The sequence below is a fragment of the Pipra filicauda genome, unplaced genomic scaffold (genome assembly GCF_003945595.2).
Source record: "Pipra filicauda isolate LSUMZ 115617 unplaced genomic scaffold, ASM394559v2 scaffold95_size2449627_pilon, whole genome shotgun sequence".
Lineage (NCBI taxonomy): Eukaryota > Metazoa > Chordata > Aves > Passeriformes > Pipridae > Pipra > Pipra filicauda.
In genome coordinates this window covers 307,840-330,546 of record NW_024105153.1, presented here as the reverse complement: position 1 = coordinate 330,546, position 22,707 = coordinate 307,840, and the positions used below count along the sequence as shown (strand labels likewise).

Sequence of the window (22,707 nt, the reverse complement as noted above, 5' to 3'; positions counted from 1 at the left end):
GTAGTAGGGGTGGGGGGTACAAGGGCTGTTTGATGGACAGTAACAACCTACCTGCACACCCAGGATGCCAAAGATGATGAAGAAAGCACAGCAGATGAGGACAATGTTTCCAATGGGCTTGAGGGAAGAAATGAGTGTCTCCACCACCAGCTTCAGGCCAGGGGCTCGACTGATGACTCTGGAAGGGAAGGAAGGGGAAGAGCGATAGAGGGGCAGGGCAGGGATGTTTGGCCTAAGCTAAGCATTTTCAGCAGCAGCAGGCCCCTGCTCTCCTTACGCAGTGACCCACCAGTAGAGATGACCCTCCTGTAACCAAAAAGCCTCTTCTCTCCCATGGGTTTGTTGTCTGATGAGGTACCTCTAGCATCAGACCCATATGGCTAAGGGGGACCTCCCCGTGTCAAAGACAACAGTTTGCCTGGCACAGCTGGATCTGACTCTGGCACCCTTCCTGGGGAGAACCAGTGGGAAGAGGGGGCTGAGCAGGGCTCGGTGGGATTCTGACCGGAGGGGACGTAAGGTGCGCAGCAGCCGGAGAACTCGTAGCACCCCGAGGATTTTGGCACCACCAGCAGAGGCCACTGAGACCACAATGTCAATGAGAGAAACGAAGACCAAGAAGCCATCCAAGATGTTCCAACTGCTGCGGAGATAAGCCTGGTCCCCAAAATACAGGCCTAGAGAGACTACCTGCAAGAGAGGGGAAAGGGGAAGGGGTGAAATGGCTCCTCCACGTTACCCAGTAGAGGCCAACTATGGAGAAAGTTGGAAGATGGGGAATAGTTATCAATTCCTCATGACACTGAAGTGTATCTCATATATTTTCCTTTCACCTGGATGTCTGTGAAGGAGAATGTCTTTGGGGAAAGTGGTGGCACATGACTCCAGAAATAACAGGGCCATGGCATCTTCTCATCTTTTTTCTACTTCCCTGAGTAACAGGGAACATGCAGGAAACCTTTCCCTGCCATACCACAGACCTGGGGCAAGTGTCCCTGTTCAAAGATTACCTGGGAGGTAAAGTCAGGCACCTAAATCCATACTTTGGCTCTAAGGGAGTAGCTTTTTTTGTCAGCAGTTCTCAAAAACAGCAAATGCTACAGAAATTGCTGGCCATGGAGAGAGCTTAACACCCTGGAAATAATGGCCAAAATTCAGGTATAAATTTTACGGGTTTAACTTCAGACACACACTTTTAGGGCTCTTCCCCATTCACAAGAAGGGAATAACAAGGTTTCCTGATTGTTGCAAAGTACTTAGACATCTATTGAATAATTATCTCATTTAAGAACATGTTATTAATATTGTTGTTATTTCCCCATTCTTGCTCCAGAAGAAAGGGAATGGACATTTAACATCATTACAAAATCCATACCTAAAGGTCAGCTATCCCTCACGGATACTAAGATCCAGTTGGATCTAAAGCCTAGGATAAACATCCCCTCTGCACCTGACAAGATGGGACTCAACCCCAGGCAGTATCTGCCTTTGCCAAGATATAGGAAAGGCCTGGCACACTGAAAAGAGGTACAGATTTTAAAAGGGTGCTGAGCAAATATGAACCATGTTTGACATGGGAAAAAGGCCCTGAGCTGCTCAACTCCAGTAACTTACCTTCAGTGTCATCTCAGCTACAAAAATTGCTGTGAAAATGTAGTTGGACACAGTGAGAAAGATCCTCTCCTAGAAAAAAAAACAAACCAACAAAACAAAGAAACAGATAAAGACCTTAAATGTATCTTGACTTCTTGTTACTCTGTCAGGCTTCTCTGATAATATCTTTTGCAATCCTGTGAAGGACCTGAAAGTTGGTGAAATAAGGGAGATGCCCTTGGCAGAGGTCAGCGCTAGGCAGCTTTCAGCTCATACACCTTGGCTCAGCCCTGTGCCACAGCTGGGACAGGATCCTGTGCATCTCTGGAAGAGCATAGTGGATGGGATTTGCAACGCATCCTGCAAATCTGGTTTCAAGGCACTCTCTGCCCTGTTCTACCAGTGCTGCTCAGTCCTGACCTGCTGCGCTGACCTGGGACTACTTCCCAAAGAGCTGCTGACCACTGACCACAGATTGTATCCAAGTGCAGTGGAGTCTGGGAGTCAGCTAGGGCAGACAAGCAGAAAAAGTAATTTCACTTGCCAGCTTGAGCCATCTCCAAAATAGCTCAAGAGTAGCATACATGAATGATGGCATGCCATTTGTACAGGATGGAAGCTGCTTCTATCTTTCAGTTCCCAGTCCTTGTCCCTTTTGCCATTCAACTCTTCTATGCAGATTCCTGAAGGACTCTCTTACTTTCAAACATAGAAGGAATCAGGACTTCTGTATTATAAAGTGGGTTGCCCCATTATAAGACCCTGCAGGGGAAGCACATGCTATGTTAATTACTAATACTTGGGTATTGAATAAATGAGTGGGAGCTGGTGTTTACTGATGAAGTTCTTCCAGAGGTCATACCAGTGTTGGGAACACTTAAGAACTACTCTTAGAGGTTATGCTAAAAAGAAGGTGGCAGGTAATTGTGCTCACCGTGCTTCTGTGCTCAATCTGCGGTCTCTCCAGGGCAATTGTGATGCAGTTCAGGAAGATGAAGGCCAGCACAACATGGTCAAAGAGCTTGTGAGCAATGATGGTTTGGCAGAGGAGGCGAAACCTGTAAGAGAGATCCAGTAGGCACCTGTGCCTCAGGCAGAGCAAGTCAAGGAGCTATGAGGACAGAGAATTAAGAGTTCTGGCCCAAACTGGACTCTGACATAGCAGCTTTCCTATCACTGATACTGATATCTGTTGATATGGCAACATCCCAGGACGGTCCACAGTCATACAAGGAGTCTGGAACAGCGCAAGGGCATCCTAACCATTATGACTGTGCTCCTATCTTGCCTTGTAAAGAAGAAGCTGTGTTTCAGTTTTCCTCCCAAACTTACACTTTGTACCTATCCATGGCAAAGAGGCCACATGCTGAAAGCTGAGGAGTGGCAGGTAGGTTGTCAGTCATGGGGACCACACTTCTGTCCACTCCGAAAGACACTGTGCACATTAACATAGGTGTCAGAGCAAAGAGCTCTCCCTTATGATCTACAATGAAAGCCCTTTCTTTTCAAGGGGTGATGCACATCATTGAGAATACTGTTGGCCGGGGTACATGGACATTTTCTCCTGGTGGGAAGACCTCTTTAGTAGGAAGAATTTAACCCAAATTTCTTTTTTTTAGGCAAGAAGAATACTAACTTTACCCTAAAAGGTGTGATATGACTGCTGATAAATTGGTACTGGGCCTGTAAATGAAATGGAGAGACTGTTCTGGTACCAGGGGAGGAAATATCAGTATAATGGAGTCATTAATAATACATTCTTTATCCTTTTTGGGTTAACATTAGTATTCCCTGCCTTGCTTTGTTATAAATATTTATGATTACACAAAATAAAATTGGGATGCTCCAAAGGGAGGGAAGATCATAATAGCTATTTAGAATGCTCAACCTTTGTTTCATCTCCAGAATCCAGGAAAAGTTGTTTGGCTGTAGAAGGGACAGTGTAGGAGAAAATACTTCCCAGCTGGTAAGTTTAAAGTCACAACCTAACATCAGGGGATGTGGCCAGCACAGCAAGAGAATCTGCCCCATCTTTTCAACCTTCTCTTAGCAAAAACTGCACAAACCTGTTTTGTGGAGAGAAGAGATATATAGACCAGTCTTCCCGTAACTCACACCAGTCTGGCTTATAGACTTCCATCATCTTCTGGATGCGAAAGCACAGGCTCTGTAAGGGTGCAGAAGAAGCAAGTGCCTCTGATTATGCTCCCATTTACCTGAGAGACACTCTTCCTTTCACATCTGACCCAGAAACATCACTACCTGCAGTCTGCCAGATGCACTACCTGCCTTTAAGCCCCTGAATGAGGAAATCAACTCAAAGGCAACAAGTCATGGAAAAGAAGGTAGAAGCTGCTTTGCCAGGGCCTGTTTACTTCTTGGCATCTGGTTTCTTCTCCAGATCACAACAAATAAAACTGCTGGTGTCCCTTTTAGATCAGGATGTTGTCCAAGACACCTTCTCAGAGCTGTTGGAAGGGCTTTGTTAAATTAGGACAACGTTACCTCCCTACCTCAGCTAAATGAGAAGCCAGGACAAAAAGGCCTTCTGTTGGCACTTGGGCTTGGAATTTCATACAGCACATACGTCTGTCCAAAATTTCTACTGACCCTGCCTCCACTTTTTCCACCCTTTGATTTGCTCACAGATTGGGCGTTGCTGTCTCCCACACTGGCACCACAAAACTCACTTGCCTTGTCTCTGGTGCCTGTGTTTCCTGCTCTGGTCTGCTGACATTCCCCATGCAAAGCTCCCACAGCCTGACTTCTCCTATGCTGTAGAAATTACTGGTTGCACAACTCTGAAATAACAGCTCCCAAATGACCATGTGCACGTCTCGCATCTGCCTTCCTCCTACCATCCACCTGTACAGCTGCCTTGCAGGCAGCCTCACAATGTGCTTTGAGCTTGTCTGTGACAAAAAGGTCCCATCTGCACTCAGCGCTGTCCTCCAGCTTTCCTAAAGCATCTTGGCAAGCTCTCCTATCTACATACAAGGAGAGTGAAACTTGAGGATGGATTTGGTGTTTCCCACAACATTGTGGCGTAATCCCACGTTCCCTCCACCAAATACGCACATAATCTATCTCTTCATCATCCTCTCCCCGCTCCTTGCGATTGTTCATCTTTGGGAAGATCTCCTTGACAATACTGGGCATTTTGCCATTGCAGTCCTGATGCTCGCTGGCTCCAGGCAGTGCTCCCAGCTTATGGGTCACTCTGTGGCCGGATGGGACCGAGGCCAACTCCAGCAGGTCACAGGAGCCTTTATTATCCAGAGAGAGTGTCCGGCGGTGATGAAATACCCTTCCTGTCCCATCCGTCTCCCCATGCACTGCCCTGTGAGTTTCCCCAGGCAGGAGGGACTCATGCTCGGCTGAGGGATGTTTATGTTTCAGGCTGTGTCCCCGGGCCAGGCTGTTCCAGCTGGAGCGACGGCTCCCCCAGGCTCCACTGCGGCCCCAGGCACCATAGTGGGAGCTGCGGGAACTGGACTGTAAGAGAGTGGGATGGAGACACAGTGACTCCAGGCACAAGGAGAGAACATGTGATGCTATTTCAGATCACACACTTCTCCCTGGGCCCCTAAGCCAGAAGGTTACCATTTATCAGATGTTGAGCAAGTTGCACGGTGGGAATTTAGCAGCAATCTCTGTAAATCTGACAATAAATTGATAATGAATTAGCAATGGTTTTGGCTGTGATTACTTTATAGCACCATCTGCGTGCAAAGCACTTTTGGGGAAGGTAAGTAATAAAGCCAAAGGCCAGGTGCCTGATGTCGTTACCTACACCATCACAGAGCAAGAATAAAGCTCTCAAAAAATCTGACTGGCAGCTTTTTACGCTGCCCTGGGGTAAAGAATAACGCAAAGTACAGGGTGATGGATAATCTGACACACTGTCTTTTGAGTACAGTCTTAGTAAAAGGAAGAAATGAGAGAAACAGGCTTGTTGGCTACAGTTTAGTTCAACCACATAAGTAACTTATCATGTATTACGTGGCTGCTAGCTCTTCCTGTTTAGAAATAACAGGGGCATGAACCCTTTAAGCACTGATACACCCCCCAGAGCTGTGTACATCAGTGGGTAGAAAGCCCAGAAGCTAATGTGACAAGGTGGACAGGTCTGAGATGCACTGGTTAGACAGCCTGCAGTGTTTGGGGAAGTGCCATGGGGCAGCAGGATCTCCTACAGGGAGCTCCAAATCAAGATTTTTCTCTTCTTTGTTACAAAGTTCACAGAAAACCCACCTGTAATGGGACTAGGCATTACCTAGATGTTTCTGTGCTCTTAACTCACTCAAGGCACCACTTCGCATCCTGCACTCAAACAAAACAAAGAAAGGGGAAAGGGACAAAATGTGTTTCTCTCAAAGAGGGAGACTGTCTTTTTGGTGTTCTCCCTTTCTCACACTTAATGGAATATAGATATATATGTCTACAGATACCGAGAGAGAGAGAGAGAGAGAGAGAGAGAGGGAGAGAGAGAGACGCAGAAAGAGAGAATGGAATCCCACACTCAATGGAATATAAGTAAGCAACCTGGAAATAGACTTCAAAAATCTGGAAATTTAGATAAGTAATGTGAACTGATCTGGATTCCAAAGACAGGAAATGCACTTGTGTTAGAAGCCTGCAGCAGCAGTGAAATCCTTCCCGGCAATCTCCAGATGATGAAAGAAAGACAATATAGTGCTTGGCCTTCAAAAGAAGGGTACGACACACTTTTATACTCAGTCACTCACCAAGGACCGCTGGTCATGGGTCATTCTCCCCAGGGACATCACACTACTCTTCCGGGATCCAACAGCAACAAGGATCTGGTCAAGTTGCAGGGAGTTGCGTGAAGAATTGGTGACGCCCCCAGCAGCCACTGGTGGGTTGGAAGAGGGCAAGGATGGGTCCAAGTGTCCATTAGGTGTTACAGGAATTGCACAGAGCTTGGGATCTGAGTGGAAAGATGCAGAAAGAAGAATGAGAAAAGAAGGTGGGTTCTTCACTATGCAGTGACTGCTTTGATGTTTTACCATGTTAACAGCAGCTAACAGAATATTAGCTCTTTAGCATCAATCAACATCAATTCCCCTGATTTAGGGTGTTGTGACAAAAGCAGTGCAAGTTGGGAAGACTTTAAAGTAATATCCTCGGTTTCCAAAACTGACCGCAGCTCTCCCTGGGAGCAGAGTGGTGGTCGGGCAGCCTCAGGCTAACAGACAGAGCAAGAAGTTGAACCCTGGCAACAAGAGGACAAGGGTGTGTTGCATGCCAAGATGAGGTAACAGCATCTTCAAGTCTGAACAAATACCACCAACTGTCAGGCTGGCTACTTTAAGCAGTTAGGCTGAAACACTGAGCCCGAGACTAAGATGTAGGGATAACCACAGCCATCCATGTATTGCAGTCACATTAAAATTCCTGCAATCATACTGCACACAAAAACTGCATCCCAGTCTATCCTACTACATTGTGCTTCTTCAAGTGACTGATCATTGACCTTGAAGATCCAAGACATTTTTGAGGGATATGTTAGGTGCTGTGGATGACCATCAGCATTTGTTGAGCAGCATGGAGAGGACAGGGTTTGAATTTTAATGCCTGAAAGGACTGGAACAATAATTTTTGCTTGACTACTGTATAATGAAGGTCACCTATACATATCTGCATCACAGCCATGACTGCACCAACACCTCTGTAACCTCCTCCATCTCAGGGGGTTTTTCTGCCTACATTCAACACAAGCTCTAATGTGGTGCAGCCATGTAACTCAGGACTGGGCTGCCTTGAAAAGAGCTAAGTTGCAGGAAAAAGCTGGGACAAGTCAATACTGCAGCCACTGCTCCCTGTTGTGGGAGCTGCATTTAAAGCTCAGACATGCCTGTGGCGCATGTCTGGATTATGCTGTGAGTATGCTTGTGCCTGCTCTTGCACCTTTCTGATCCTGATCTTGCCTTACTGACTGGACTTCTTGGCTTGACCTCAGACCTGCCTCACCACTGTGGACTTGCCTGGAAATCGCTGAACCATTGGCTGACCCTTGCTAGTGTCAGAGGACCTGCTCTGCTCACCTTGTGCAAGTATTGTCGGTGTGGTCCCTGACCTCCTGCCTAGTTCTCTGTCCCCTTCAGCTCCTGGCTCACCATCCATTGCAGAGTAAGCTGCTCCCTGCCACTAAGTCCTGTCTGAAGTATAATACCTCTTGTAGAAAGACTTGCAGTCTGAGGAAAGACTTTGAGGGATGAAGATGTTACTAGGCAGTTTGTAGGCAGACTGTTCCAACTGTTAACTATCTTTCCTTGAAAATATGCAGCTTTTTTTCAGCCTGAATTTGTCTAGCTTAAGCTTCAAACCTTTACAATCTCATTATGCTTTTTTCTGCTCAATTAAAGAGCTATCTACCATCAGAAATCTCTCCTTATGGTCTACAATTACAGAGCGAGTGATCAAGTCACTTCTCTGGTTTCTCTAAACTTCATTACTCTCTCGCTGAGGCAAGACTTCCAGACTCACCTGAGTTCTTTTTAATGTCTAGGTATCCCTTCTTCAAATGTGGGTCCCATATTTGGACACACTGTTCCTGAAATAATGCCCCTGAAGCTAAGCAGAGACAGTCTCACTTCTGACTTCCAGTTGCTGTTCTGGAGGTCATTCAAGAACTGCTCCACTTAGCTACCACATTCCTCAGGATGCCAACATGTCTCTAGTTTTTCCACAGACAGCAATACAAACTACCATAAAATTCAAAATGACAACTGGCAAGTTCTTGGAGATGAGAGTGAATTTTCTGCAGAATCTGTTTTTAGATTTCTCACCAAACAGCAACAGGACATAAGCAAATTGTTTGAGCTGTTGTACCTGGGCCTTCCTGGACCTCTTGAAACTGATCAAACTCCTCCACGTTTGATGAACTCTGGTCTTCATCTGAGTATGACCGGTTGGCATCACCCTGTAACACACAAATTTAGAATTTGGGAACTCAAACAGAAAAGACCATTTGTTCTTGTCTTTCATTGCTGGAACAACTGCAAAATTGTCCTTGGCAGTCAGGCATCCAGTGTGATCACTGGAAAGAATCTTGTGTGATTTGGGATGGCTGCTGTACTGTGTTCTTGCTTTTGGAGGGGTAAAGAACTCGCCCTAGGGCAGGGGCTGTTGCGGTACACAGGGGCTGCTGTGAATTCCCTTTCAGAGAGCTTGTCTCTTTCCTTACAAGGGTTAACACTGCCTTTTTTTTTTTTTTCCAATTAAAGAGCACCCTAACTTCAGGAGTGAAATGACAGAGGTGTGATACTTTGGAAGTCGTCCAGTCCAGTATCCTTAAAGTGTCCCAAAGTTTACCTTTTTAGCACCTCTATTCCTCCTCCTGAGGAGGCCTTGGTGGCAACTTACCTCAGCCTGGAACCCCTCCACGAGAATGGCCACCAGCAGATTGAAAAGTACATAATTGCCAAATGTCATGAGAGCCACAAAGTAGAGGGAAGCCCATGGTGAGGTGGAGGCCATGCCATTATAGAGTACGACATTCCAGTCCTCCTGGGTTAGGATCTGCAATCAGAAGCTAAAGTCAGATAAACGTGAAGGAAGAACACAATGGGGGTTCCCAGAAAAGGACAGTGAATACACATCAGGAGCACATCAGGCCTCTTAACTTTCCCATAACCACACACCCACTGTCATCATCCAGCTGTGGTTCTGCACCAAAAACATCAGCTGAGCAAGAGGAAACGAGCAACAATTAGGGCAGTAGTGAGATGATAGTGTTAAACTTGGGAGTTGCCACAACAGGAGTGACCTTTGCAGACTGTCCCCAGGGAAGGAAGGAGCTCCCCTGTTAGAGATATATACCAGTTGTTTGGTTCTAATATGCAATTGCTCTTCCTCCAAATATCACATGACAGAGTGTTTTATGCAGCCTTTTGCGCTGTCAGGAGTGACTGCAGTGCTCTGCAATGAGGAAAAAGCATCTCTTGATCCTCTTCACTTTGCCCTGGTCCACCCATAGAGAGCAAAGTGGGCTCACCTGGAAGACAGTGACGATGGCCCAAAGTAGGGAGTCAAAATTCTTTCGGTCAGGAACTGTATCTCCTGTGTCTGTCCTGAGGCTGAACTTGCAACCAAAGATGTGCATTCCTAGGATGCTTTGGGACAAGAAGTGGAGATGGTGTCAAATATAAATATCTCTGGTACCACAATGAGCTCATCAGAGTAATTCTCTTTTTCCTCATGAAAATCTAATGTTACGACACAGCAGCAAGGAGTATGACAACACAGTCAGACTACTAGGACCTACTTGTGAAGAAGAAACTGCATATTGCACCCCTGTAGTTCACAAAAAAATTTGGTTTCCATCTGTGCTCACTCAGAGCTCACATATTACCCCCAACCTGTCATTCGCATCTGTTCTCTCTATTGTTCTTGTTTGCTGTCATATTTCTTCATCTTATTATCAGTGCATTGGATGCACAGACAAACTTTCTTGGTTGCTTCCGGCTGCCCTTCTGGTAGTCAGCCTCCAGACTGAACTGTTCCCTGTAGCCAGTGCTGATTAGCAAGAGACTTGACCTATCCCGTGATGGGACATTATGCTCAACATCCACATTTGGTGACACTATTTTGACACCCCATCCAGGCCAAAATCTTCAGCAACTGAACCCAATTTAGTGCGGGAGTAAGTTCAGCCCTTACAAACAAATGGTTGTCAGTGCTGCCTTAGCCTATAGAGCAACGGGCAAGATGAGTTACACAATCATGCTCTGAAGCTCTGTCCCCATGAGCCATGCAGTGCCACTCCAAAACACTGTGAACCAACTAACTGCCTCCTCACCTGAATATAAAGATGAAGAGCATGAGGAGCATGCAGAACGTGGCTACGTTGTCCATAGTCTTCATCAGCACCACAAGCTGGCGGCGCAGCGCAGGCATGAAACGCACCAGCTTCAGGACCCGAAGGAGTCGGAAAGTCCTCAGCACAGAGAGGCCTCCATCTGACTGGCCGATGATCTCCCAAATGCTGTCCAGAGAGGCACAGGGAGCATGAGGGACGAAATGAAAGACAAGTGAACAAACAGAAAAGAGGGAGGAGTAACAGTTCTGTTTTCATATCTGCACTGGCAGCATAAGGAGGTGAGAGAGAAAATCTGCCTGAGCAAGAGAGAAGTATATAGTATAGGTTTATACTTATGTGTAGAAAGCTGCATTTATGCCTTAAGAACACGAATGTGGCACTGCATTTTGCAGGAATGAGGGAAGGATTTCAGCATTAAATTCCAGCAAGACAAGTTCTTCTATCATATATTAAACCTTTGTAGCTTCCTCAATTTGTGCATTTTAAAAATATTTCACAAAAATATTTGTTGTGGACTTAACAAGGCAGCTGCAATTGCCTCCATTCTACAGAGGAGAGAACTGACAGACAGAAATGCTCTGTAGCTTGTGTTGCACCAACACAGAGTGTTGGAAAAAGACAGCGTGGTCTCCCAGTCCTTGGTCTTGTGTTCAGCTCAGATCCTCCTAGAATAGCTGCTAAATCCTTTTTCAAAAGTGCCCAAGCTCTGTGGTATGCTTTTCTATATCTATTTCAGTTGATCCCCAAGGCCCTGGTCACCTGATGATGACGATGATACTGTCGAAGATGTTGTAGGGGTTGCGAAGGTAATCAAAGAGACCAAAAGCAGCAAGTTTCAGGATCATCTCCAGAGCAAACATGCTTGTAAAGACCACATTGCTGATCTCCAAGATGTTGGTCAATTCCTCTGGCTGGAGAGAATGCAAATTCAGAGAGTCAGAACTGAAACAGCCCTGAAATTATAGGAAATAAAATGCCACCCTTCCCAGAGTATAGGGTTTGTTGGGAGCTGCAAAGCTTCCATTGGCAAGATTAAAGTGGAGCTGAATAGAGCCACTTGCACTCCAATTCCTTTGAACTTCTGCTACCTTCATCATGGATTATGTCCCTAACAAATTTTTTTACTAGAGGTGGTCAGGAGCCCCACAGCCATTCACACAGACAAGGTTGACCAAGTGTCTCCCACATTCCCCTTCATATCCCACTACCTCAGCTAAAGTTGATTTATTTTGTGCAAAGGACTTGAGTATTTTTTGAAACAGGGCAAAAGTGGCTCATTTGCCATCAACCTTTTCCTTCAAGAATTTTGTTCTCTCAGGTTTCCACAGGGAGCTGACACTTTTTTTTGCAGAAATTCTGAAAATATTTGAATGACAGGAAAACAGTTCCCTATCTTCCTCCAAATCTTTTTTTCTGTTACATCTCTGATACAACTTTCACTCCCTGTCTTCCTCAGCAGAGACAGGTGTGTTTGTGTGTATGAGACAAAGTGTTTTAATGATTCCATCAGTGGAACAAGTCTGAACAAATTAAATTACTCTTCCTTTTGTTTTCCGAATTAATGACCTTTTCTTCAATGTGTGTGCAGCCTTGGAAACTTCTCTGACAAGGTCAGGAAAGGGTCTGGACCATTTCCTCAGGAATGATGAAACGAGGGACACAGAGGCTGTGCTGATATCATTGACGAGGGATGCCAGCAACCTGCCATCCCCTGTGAAATGGAGGCATCTCCTGCACTGATTTTGGGATGGATTTACGGGCTCAAAGCACCTCTCACCCAGGGACTAGGACTGCACCAGACAAAACAGCAAGGGCTGAGGTCTCACACAAGATCAGATGCATGAGGGGTAAGACATGCAAGCCTGCCCATGTTTGCACATACTCAGGCACACACATACATAGCCCAGGAAGACTACCACAGCAATGGCAAGGTACAAAATATTGCCAGAGTGAGAAAAAAATTCCTCCCAGGGTAACGCGTTGCATCTTGGGGCCAGTCTAGACAACCCATAGCCTTCAGACTGCATGAGACTCCTAGGGCAGTCAGTTCTGGTTCTGACCCTCTGCCTGAAGCTGGGGGCTGCTTTAATCCCTGCTCTGAGGCCCCCATGGGCCCAGATCCTCCCAGGTGTGCGAATGAACTGGAATCTGCTCCTCATGTTTATGGCTTCCCGTGCCCTTTGCTAATTTCTTGCACTCCTCGTTGCAGCTTCTTAGTCCATCTCTTTAAAATGAAAAAAGGGGAGATGGCTCAATTTCCATCCATAATTACATCTAAATAACAAAACCATCCTAAAAATTACAGGGAAAGGAGGGGAGATAAAAGTGAAGAGAGAAAGAACGAGCAAGGGTACGTGGGAAGGGAGAGATGAAGATTACTTCAGGGAGACTCAGGCAGTAAATGACACTTGCCGAGAACATGAGGTCTATATGCTAAACAGAGATGCCAATTTCAGTCTTAAACAAATGATTATGTTAGTGAAAATGAGCAATGTAAAAAAGCAACAGGTTATGATGGTTGATTTACCCATCACACTTGGAGCGTCACTTGAATAAAACTGTGGGAGCTGAATATTGGGGTGAGAAGGGTGGCTTGAAGGGGAGAGAGATCCCAGAGGCAAAGCATGCCCAGAGCCACATTATGATGGTGGACTATCCTTGTCTTTGCTTTCCATACATTCTCTCTTGTGCTTTGTAGTGAGTAACTGATGTTTGAAAAGCCATGCTTGCCTTTGCCTGTGGAAAAGGTCACCTGTTCCTCAGTCTCTCCTTCCCTCCTTAAGGTCTGTTTCTATAGTCCAGCCTCACCTGAAATCTGTTTCTAATGGGCCATCAATCAGCCTCAGAAAAGCATCTTTCCTAGAGAAAGGGGCAGGAAAAACTGGGCAGAGAAAGAAAGAAGAGATGGACAGAGAGAAAATCAGCAAAAGAGAAATGAGAAAACAAAGGTAAAAAAAATAAACTCATTGGCATCCACAATAAGTAGAGAAGAAAAGATATGTTTTAAATGGAGTAGGAAAGAAGTAAAGGCTGGGGAAGGAAGAGCAACACAAAACAAATGACTCAGGAAAAAAAGAGGAGATAAAGAGAGAGGAGCCAGCTGGAGAAGCACTCTCACTGTCTAAGGGCAGATCCAGCATTGCAGTAGTTTCTGGAGATACCAGTAATTTGACAGAGTGTAAAGAGCCATCAGCTGGGGGCCAGGGCTGCAGGGTGGGAGCCACCAGGGGTTGTGTCCTGTGTGGAGATGCCCTTGTTCCTGGGTCAGTGTGGCTGTGAGAGACAATGGATGAGGTGGGTGGCTGGAATACTGCTGGTCCAGGGGACTCTTCTCTGGCCAGGGAAGTGCAAACTTGATGAAGAGACAAATGAACAGAGAAAAAGTGGTTCTCTCATTTTCTTCCTACTGACATACAGTATCTCCAACACAGTGGATGTGTCACCTCACAGTTGTGAGGGCTCCCCAAGCTCCCACACACAACACTCAGGCATTCGTCATCAAAACCCTTGGCAAACCTTCCTCCTCCCAGGTTTACCTAGAAACTCTAAATTGAAGCATCCACAAGGAGAGGCCTGAACTCAAGGCTATTTTAGTCCAAGAAAAACCAAAGAACACTGAAATCTCCCCACAAGCAGTCTGTTTGTATTGCCAAGACAGTATAGATTGATTTACCCATCACACTTAGAGGGTGTATTGAGCTGAGTATTGAGGTAAAGAGGGCGGCTTGAAGGGGAGAGAGACCCCAGAGGCAAAGCATGCCCAGAGCCAGTGTTTGAACCAGAATGATTCACTAACTCTGTGTACAGATCTCTTTCCCAATCCATGAAACTATCTAATTCACATCTTCAGAGCATGAAGTCTTTCATCTCTAACAATGTAGATCAAATACTGAGAGTGAAATATATGATTCGGATTTGCTTCAGTACATTTGTCCAGTGATCAGAAACTAGAACTGGGGCAATAGAGGGCAGCAGCTCAGCTTTTTCCTCCTTTTCAGTTTCTTACTAACTTTGGAGTTCTTTTGTCAGATTAAACTGAAAATGTAATTAGTACATTATCTGACAATAGCCAGAAAGTCCTGCACCATAGGAAAGGTTAAGAAGATGCAGATCACCAGGAAGCCCCTGCAGGAAAAGTTTCTCCTAACCAGGAGTAAATTTGCATCTGTCTAGAAACTGAATAGTAATTGATGTGATCTATGCAGACCAACCCTACCAAACTGCACCTGCACAGCACTGCCTCTGAGGACACAAGAAAGAAAAATTCCATAAAGGTGTCTCTCCAGCCTATTTTTACTCACAATTTCAAAGTCACTTGACAATAATTAGAAGAGCCATAGAAATCAGCCATGAAACACACCAAGTAGCTTTTATATAGTTTAAACACCACCCCACAACCAATGCAGGATTTCATGATGGCTTGTTATACCCTACTTTTACAAGACTGAAGTAATGTGGTTTCATCTACTACCCCAGGGAGACTGTTCTATCATTTACTAAATGTCAGTACGATGAGCTGGCTTGGACATTTGCTGAATGTTTCTGACAAGCAGTAAATAGTAAAAAGAGAAGCAATACCTGTAAAATATGAACTAGTGAATGCAATAAATGCTGGTATAAAGGGAAATCACACAAGCTAAAGGATATGAAGATACTGATCCACAGTGCGGGTCTAGTTAGGAAACAAGGGATCATCTTATGATCCACACAGACAGACCTCATAAAGTATTGATCTGATGCATGAAGGAAAACTGTAAGTAGATACTGGAGAAGACAAACCAAGTTACTCAGCAATTGTCTAAAATGGCTGCTAATGGCAAAGAGGTTTGAGTCCAACAGACCATTCAAAAAATACATGATGTGAAAGGCAACCTGGGACATTCAGCTGGGACCAGCCTTTCATCTTCATGCTGAATAAGGGAGAAAAGTGGGCAGGACCAGATCTACTGTGAATATTTAAAAAAAGTAAGCCTCTTAAAAGGATTCTTCTGGACAGCCACAAGAATCTAATATTTTCTACACTGGATTTTAAAAATAGACACTTCCAAATAGAAGCAGATCTGAAGAACTGCAAAAACTATTTCAAGCAGGACAAAGCTTGAAATGATGGGTTTTGGCTTAGGCAATGTCTCAGCAATATCTGAAGGCCTAATACTGAGAATATTACATGGTATATTGCACACTGAGGATTTGTATAAACTTATCTATTTACAAGTGATAATTTGTGATAAGCTCATGGATTAAAATGACTCATAGCAATGCAGTTTCTCCCAAAATTAGTTGATTTTCCTCGCAAGAAATATATAAGGAGGTGGGAAGCTGCCTTGGCCACACAATCAGGACAGGACAAAGGAATGGATGAATAAGATAAACGAAGCCAAATTCCAAGGTTATCTGAATCCAAGTAAAGTTGTTTGAGTTGTTAAGTCTCCTCGAAGAAAAACATTGTGAGTATTAAATCCCTGGATTGTAACAAACAAATAGTTTTAATTAATGTTTTTCTGTCTGTTGGTGAAGACTTGGGAATTGAAGGTGAGACTCACACATGGGCTCTGTCCCCTGGATTCCTGTGTTTCTGAGCCTGAACCTTGTGCCTCACTCCTGCAGTCCTTCTCACCCCTTGACCTAACAGTTGTGCGTGCTTTGGTGAGCTCGCCTGTGAATAGTCCATGAAAAAGTGGAGCATCAAGGAGCTGATGCACACACCATGAGCTGCTCCCAGGTCTGCTCAAACCTGTGACACCTTCACACATCCTGCCCAGCCAGAAATGACCTCAGAGAGTGGCTGGGGTTGTGATCTCCCATGCACCAGAAAATAAAAGCTCAAGAGGTCTCTATACGCCTTAGCTCTGGGCCAGAAGACATTCATATGATGAAGTAGCTGAAGCAACAGAAGCTTTTTCAGTAATAGGGTGGTGTCACCTGGCAAATCACAGATCTTGGTGGGCAGAGGGGCTTTTCCAGATTTCCTACTGTGAAAATTTGTGTTTCTGGGAGGAAAAACAACAGGAAAAAGAGAAAGGAAGGAGAGAAAAGGAGGCAACGAAGTACCAGCCTGAGATGTACTGACAGAATGGTTTGAGAAGAATTGAAAGAGAGCAAAGAAAAGGACAAATGTCTGTGTGCTTCTGAGTTAACTGCTGACTGAAAAGGACCTGAGTATGGCCTGAATATTCTTGTGCCAGGGGAACAGAATTCAGTATATGTGTTTTAAATAAACAGGCTGCACCACATTTTTCAGTTATGATCAATTTGACTGACATCTCTTCTAGTAGAAACAGCATGCAGGGTCACAAGCTTTTCCTAGCTACTTATGGATAAAAAGTGATAGCATAATTTTAAGGATGTGTCATTAAGAACCTGCTACTAGAAACCCCAAGGCTCTAGAGGCAGATCCCACTGCTGCAGGCTGTACAAACACAGCAGAGGCATCCTAGAAAGGCTTAAATCGGCACATACAATAGCCAAAACATGAGAGTGAATTCTCTACCTCCAGCTCAAATATTCTTCTGTTAAACTGTTAATTCACGCTGTCTCCAATAAATCAGAATGAACAATGGTTCTCCCTGTTGGGTGCTCACATCTTTAAAACACCAATGGACAGTTTTCAAGTTGTCCCAGGCTCCAGTCCATACTCATCTCTCTGCTGTGTGATAAACACATCATTCTTTTTTATCTATTTCCATGAGTTAACCCCTCCAGCCTCTTCTTCATTCTCCTCTCTTTTGAGCTCCCGCCAGTGTTTTTCTGGTACTGAAGCATCCAGTGCAATTTTGCATTCTGGGATCAAATTAAGGTTTCCCACCCTTGTATCAGAAACTAGCTGGGCTTTGAAAAATGGTCTAAAGCTTGGCATGGGTGGGATCCGGACATCTGAGGCTTCAAATACCAGCTCAAACACCGTGTTGCCTCAAACAGGGAATTTAAGAGACAGTGAGTCGCAAGATATCTCCATCCTGATACAGCACAGGACAAATCTGGGTGCCTTGCTTGAACCAGGCACACTGCCTGTCTCTGCTGCCTAGACTGTGTTTGGGACTGGACTTCACCTTGGCTTCAAAGCTTCAATACAGTCAGCATCTCAGTAGCGCAGCAATCTCCTATTTTTGTGTTTTGGGCAGACACATGGAGCAAACCATGCTCACATTCAGACTAGAAGCATACATCTAAGACATGGATGTACAGCATGGATTCTTTTAATGGAAAGTGCAGCAGAGCTACCCAACAGCAATGCAGATCCAAGGTCATGGACACACTTGACGCCCTCTGAAGTTGGCTCTGCACATCACAAAGTAGACACAGTTTCTGTTTCCCAGCTATAAAATAAGGGCACACAATTCTTCTCCATTTCACAAGTCTGTCATTAGGATAAAGTGCATGACTGATTCAGAGCTGCCTACAAACTATTGGCATGAAAGTCAAACCTGTGCCCACACCTGCTGTTTGTGTCTGACCTACCTATTACTTCTTACTCACAGGGCAGAAGAAAGGCTCAAGCTGACTGCGCCCCCAGCATAACTGGAGATGGGAGGTGGTGCCTTTCCTAGCTTTCTTGTATAGACAGAATGTGCTCAGGCACCTCTTAATTAAGTTGGGAAGGCTAGCAAGCTAATGGATTTGAATTGAGATGCTGGTGAAGTGCCTGTGACATCCCCAGAGGGCACATTAAATTAACCAAATAGACTAAGGATTCAGTAAGCTCATGAAGAGAGAAATGAGTGAGAGAAATGGGGAAGATGGAAGAGATGAGGGTGAAGGAGAGACAAGCAGATGGAAAGAGAAGATAGGGCAAAAAAAAGAAAAACAGAGGGATGAGCGAGCAGGGAGGAGGAAAAGAGAGGGGTCGAAAAGAGGTGAGAGGAAAATACATAAAGACAGTGAAAGTGATTAAGTGCAGGAATAAGGAAATAAGAGACCCTACAAGATTCTGAGGCTTTCTCCAAAGCCATGCTGGGACCATCTGTGCTGCAGTCTGGGGTCCAAATTGCTCAATCGCTGCCTCCACCAAGTTGCATCAGCTGCTTAGCGAGGCCATAACCCCCAGCAGGACTCACCAGTCCATGTTTCCCACTTTGTGGGAAACACTTTGTGCCCTGAGGTGCCTTACCTGTTCATGGTGCTCGATGCCCATGCTGATAGTGTTCACTAGGATTGCAATCATGATCCCACGGTTGAAATACTTGCTGTCCACAATCACTCGGAGCTTGACCCTCACTTCTCGCCACATGTCACTGCAGAGCTTCAGCCGCCCTCCTTCTTCCACCTCCTCCTCTTTCTCCAGTGCCGAGGCACCCTGGTCCTCTCTGCTGCCCTCTCCTTCCCCTTCATTGGCTCCTCCATCCTCCTGGTCTGAATAAGTACTATCCAGGACAGAGAGCCTCCTGGATGCTTCGTGCTCCTCGCTATGGCATCGTGGGCAGTTGGCGAGATCTGAGGTTGCTGTCACAGCAACAGGCTGGACCAAGCCTGGAGGAGGGTAGCCAAGAGAGTTGTGCTGCTGGCAAAGTCCTGGAAAGAGAAATGGTTATGCTTAAAGGAGAAGGCATTGAAAAAAGACATTGAAATTGGACATGTGTTTGGATTTTGGGTATTTAAACAGGATAACTGGGTTTTTTAGCTGTAAGAATGATTAAACGTTGACACATCATCTCAAGGTCAGTAATAAAAGTCATTGCTGTTGGAGGCTCTACACTGATGAACTGTGTCTCCAAAAGGCATAGTACTGTTCAGCTTGCCAGTGATTAGGCTCAACAGGGGTTCATGTCCATCAGAGAAAGAATTTGTCTAATGCAGAAATTGCAGCTTGAGGCTCAGTAGCTGCATCATCAGCTGAGGGGAAAAATGATCACAAGAGCAGATTTTGTCCTGAACTGCTACAAGTGGGGTCCAAGAACATCCAGGCTGAGTTGAACTCTCTAAATTAGAGAAACTACATTAGCAAATCATCTCAAAAAGCCAGAAGAGGTAGCACAAGAACACTTCCTCCTGATAGTCTGCGTTCTGAATCAGAACAGAACTCCTGACTTCAGTAAGAAAACTAAATTTGTGTTCCTTGATCCTCCATTTGGACCTATAAGGTCAAATGGACACTGGAGGAATGAAACAATTAATTCATTAACACCATGCATAAAGCCTGTAGAAACTTTTCTCCCAGCAAGTAAAGAAAATGAAAGTCTGAGTATGCAAGACCAGCTGAAGGAAAATCTGCTTTTTGGTTGTTAATGGGAGTCAGCAGCCAGTTAATACTAAGTTTGTAAAACCACTTTCACAGTGACTTTTCTGGCAAGGAATCCGATTTAAATGATATCTCATGTGATATTTTGCACAACACCATGTGCTCCTGTCAAAAGAAATTATCTCTGCTGCCCTTGCATATCAAACAGACTTCTTCAGCATTGCCCCCTTAGGTTCAGAGGACACCCTACTGCAATTCTACTCTCTTTGCCTCTCTCTTGAGGTCCCACAGCAACTCAGTTTGGGAGGATAGCTCTGGAGGACCTGCTGTGTCACCAAGTTCAATCCTTTGTCTGACTTTGTCAAATCCCCCTAAGTCTTCTCTCTCCCAGACTGCTATCATCACCCAGTTATACCAGATGTGGAGCCCTTTACAAGCCTCAGATGGTGCCTTTAATTTTATCTCTTTGTTGTCTCTGGATTTCAGATCTGGATAACCCACATTCCCTGCTGGTTGCCCCTGTTTCATTCCCATTTTTGGCTGGTCATCTCCACCTTGCTGGTCTGGTGTGCTGGCCATGGTACCACGCTCAATGGCCGATGTTAATTCTAATTCTGTGCTTTGTAGGCACAGGTCCTTTGGCAAGCTGGCACATGAAGATGCTCCCAGTTACTCTCACATTTACACTATTGGCATTTCCAGCTTTACCAGTGCAATCCTTACTGTAATGCCTCTGTTTTTTCCTGTTCATGCCTAGTTTGTCATCACTCGGCTCCACGTTGCCCTGGCGCCAGCTCTGGATGCTGTTGTACAGCCCAAGGGTGCGGCGCTTGGCTTTGCGCACGATGTGGCAGACGTATTGGAAGATCTCCTCGTAGCAGTCTCCCGGCTCCATGTAGCTGGCAACAGTGCTGGAGGAGAGGTACCGGGCCCTCTGCTCCTGCATCAGCTGGTGCTCCCGCTGCTTAGTCTCCGAGAACTGTGTGGCGATGACCACCAGGCACAGGTTAATCATGAAGAAAGAGCCCACCTAATAGCAAAGGAGAAGAAGGGATGGTCAATGTCAGCATGAGGAAGAACGTGTGGGAGGGGGAATATAAGAGGAGAAATGAACTGGAGGCAGAGGAATGGGAACGAGTCTGCATGTGGAGAAGGGGTTTCAGGAGTGTGTGACCTTGGTTTTGAGATCTCACTAGACACCATTTCCATGCAGAACTTAGAGCTATGAACTGAAATTCAAGAAATACAGGTCCAAACTCTGGCTCTTTTGGTAGGCTTTGGGACCTTTAGCAAGTCACTTTGAAGTTATATACAAAGGGTTTAATGAAAACTGGACTTTTTCTTTCCCTCTCCTTTGCATTAAACAGATGGTGGGAAGTAGAGAACCAGCTTAGTAGTTTTTTGCTTTCTCCTCTGCTTATTCATTTACTACTGGAAAAATCATGCACTGCCATTTATGATCTTCAGCTCTTGGAGGACATGTCAGTATTCTCAGATCATTTTAAGGATGCATCAGTATACCTGGAGCATATTATTAATTTCTACATTTACACCTTAATTCACCATACAGGGAGATGGCACTTTTCTGAAATGAATGAGCTCATGAAATCCAAGAGGAATTTACAGAAACTAATGACTCTGAGAACACTGAATGGTCTGAAAAAACCATGCTTCCTAGCTCATTTCCTATTCTTCTGATACAAGACCTATTATACTAGCTCTTATTTCACTTGTCCATCAGCCTAGGTAGGCTTTTCATTTCAAACACAAAAAACCTACACAACTAACTCTCCCAATTTCTTAGGAACAAACCAAATAAAATGCCCAAGTTCTCCTTGTTCCATACAGAAGCCAAAACATCTACCAAGCTTATTTTACAACTTTGCATGCTCCCTTTAAGCCTCAGTTTTTCTACCTGTAAAATGGAGCAAAGATTTCTTGATGCTGAGAAATCTGGGGGTAAAATTATCTCACTTTGTGTTACATATTATAAAATTAGAAATGAAACTCCACTAGCAGATCTATCCATAGGTAGAGAGATTTAGGATAAAACCTGGACTTCAATATGATGAGAATTTCATACATAAAAGGGCTAGTAACACATTCAAAATCATTTTCAAGAGCTATAATGCCTTGATTGGTGCCTACTCCCCACAGAGTTGTAAGTGTCGATAGGGCATTGATAAAATGCAGAGTCTGAACTCTGAACAAAGACCACACATCTGCCCTGCTCTGAAACAGACTGTAGGACAGCCTCTGGGAGGAGACAAGGCACGAGGTCAAGATTTCTGCTTCCCCTGGACCAGTGAGTATCCCTGCTAAGGAACATCCTCACATCATGTTTCTCCTGTATGAACCCACACAGGACCCAGTCTCACCTCGCTATCTCTCCTTTACAAGCAAACAGCCCAGACAGAGAGTTGGATTCAGTCCTGCCCTTATCTTCACACGTGTCCTCCCCCCTATAACCTTTCCAGCAAATGGGAGAGAGCAAGCAAAGGTGGTGGTAACCTGATCCCAGCCCTCGTGCATGGAAAAGGTGTTTTTTTCAGCAAGTACTCCAGCTTGTTTTACCTATCCAAGCAGCCTTCCCCTCAGTTCATAGCCCTTGCCATCCCTTCACCAGCTTGCTCCCCTGGAAGTCCCTTTCTCTTGCACACAGGTGCCCAGCAGCTCTGTCCAGAGGCTCAATACAGTGGCTGTGGGTATTTCAAAGGAAAGGAGTCCCTGGTAGCACCTCAGTAACCCTTTGAAACATGAAGCTCTTTCTGACCAGATTCAACATAAGGACAATAAACTATCTCCAAATAAAGGGCTTTTTTCCCCCCTCCTCCTCTCAGCACCCTTCAAAGCTGTTCTAATTTGGTTTCCCTTCATCACTGAACTCTCCTCTTCTCTCTCCTTTCCCCCATATTTCAGCCTATTTTCCCTTCAGCTTCTAAATGTGGCCTTGAAAATTAAAAAAAATGCCTCGTTCAGATTCTTTCACTTTCACCCAAGATTGTCCCTAGTCCCTGATGTCTTGAGTGTTCTAACTGATGAGAGTATGACTGCGAATCCAAATTCTCTGATGGACTCTCCTCAGCAACACATG

At 45.0% G+C, this 22,707-nt stretch overlaps 1 protein-coding gene across 3 annotated transcripts in view; it reads right to left on the bottom strand.

The window, feature by feature from the left end:
- CACNA1I (calcium voltage-gated channel subunit alpha1 I) overlaps positions 1–22,707 on the bottom strand; it is a 166,954-nt gene that overhangs the window by 23,693 nt on the left and 120,554 nt on the right. For all 3 annotated transcript variants that reach the window (XM_027722698.2, XM_039391402.1, XM_039391403.1), the window contains exons 9-22: positions 20,337–20,643; positions 18,546–18,946; positions 11,198–11,349; positions 10,418–10,603; positions 9,614–9,731; positions 8,983–9,138; positions 8,449–8,539; positions 6,342–6,544; positions 4,672–5,088; positions 3,660–3,760; positions 2,528–2,651; positions 1,615–1,683; positions 506–690; positions 52–178 (exon numbers count right to left, since the gene is read on the bottom strand). In XM_027722698.2, the coding sequence (XP_027578499.2) occupies positions 52–178; positions 506–690; positions 1,615–1,683; positions 2,528–2,651; positions 3,660–3,760; positions 4,672–5,088; positions 6,342–6,544; positions 8,449–8,539; positions 8,983–9,138; positions 9,614–9,731; positions 10,418–10,603; positions 11,198–11,349; positions 18,546–18,946; positions 20,337–20,643 (2,637 nt within the window). The remainder of the gene's footprint in view (positions 1–51; positions 179–505; positions 691–1,614; positions 1,684–2,527; positions 2,652–3,659; positions 3,761–4,671; positions 5,089–6,341; positions 6,545–8,448; positions 8,540–8,982; positions 9,139–9,613; positions 9,732–10,417; positions 10,604–11,197; positions 11,350–18,545; positions 18,947–20,336; positions 20,644–22,707) is intronic.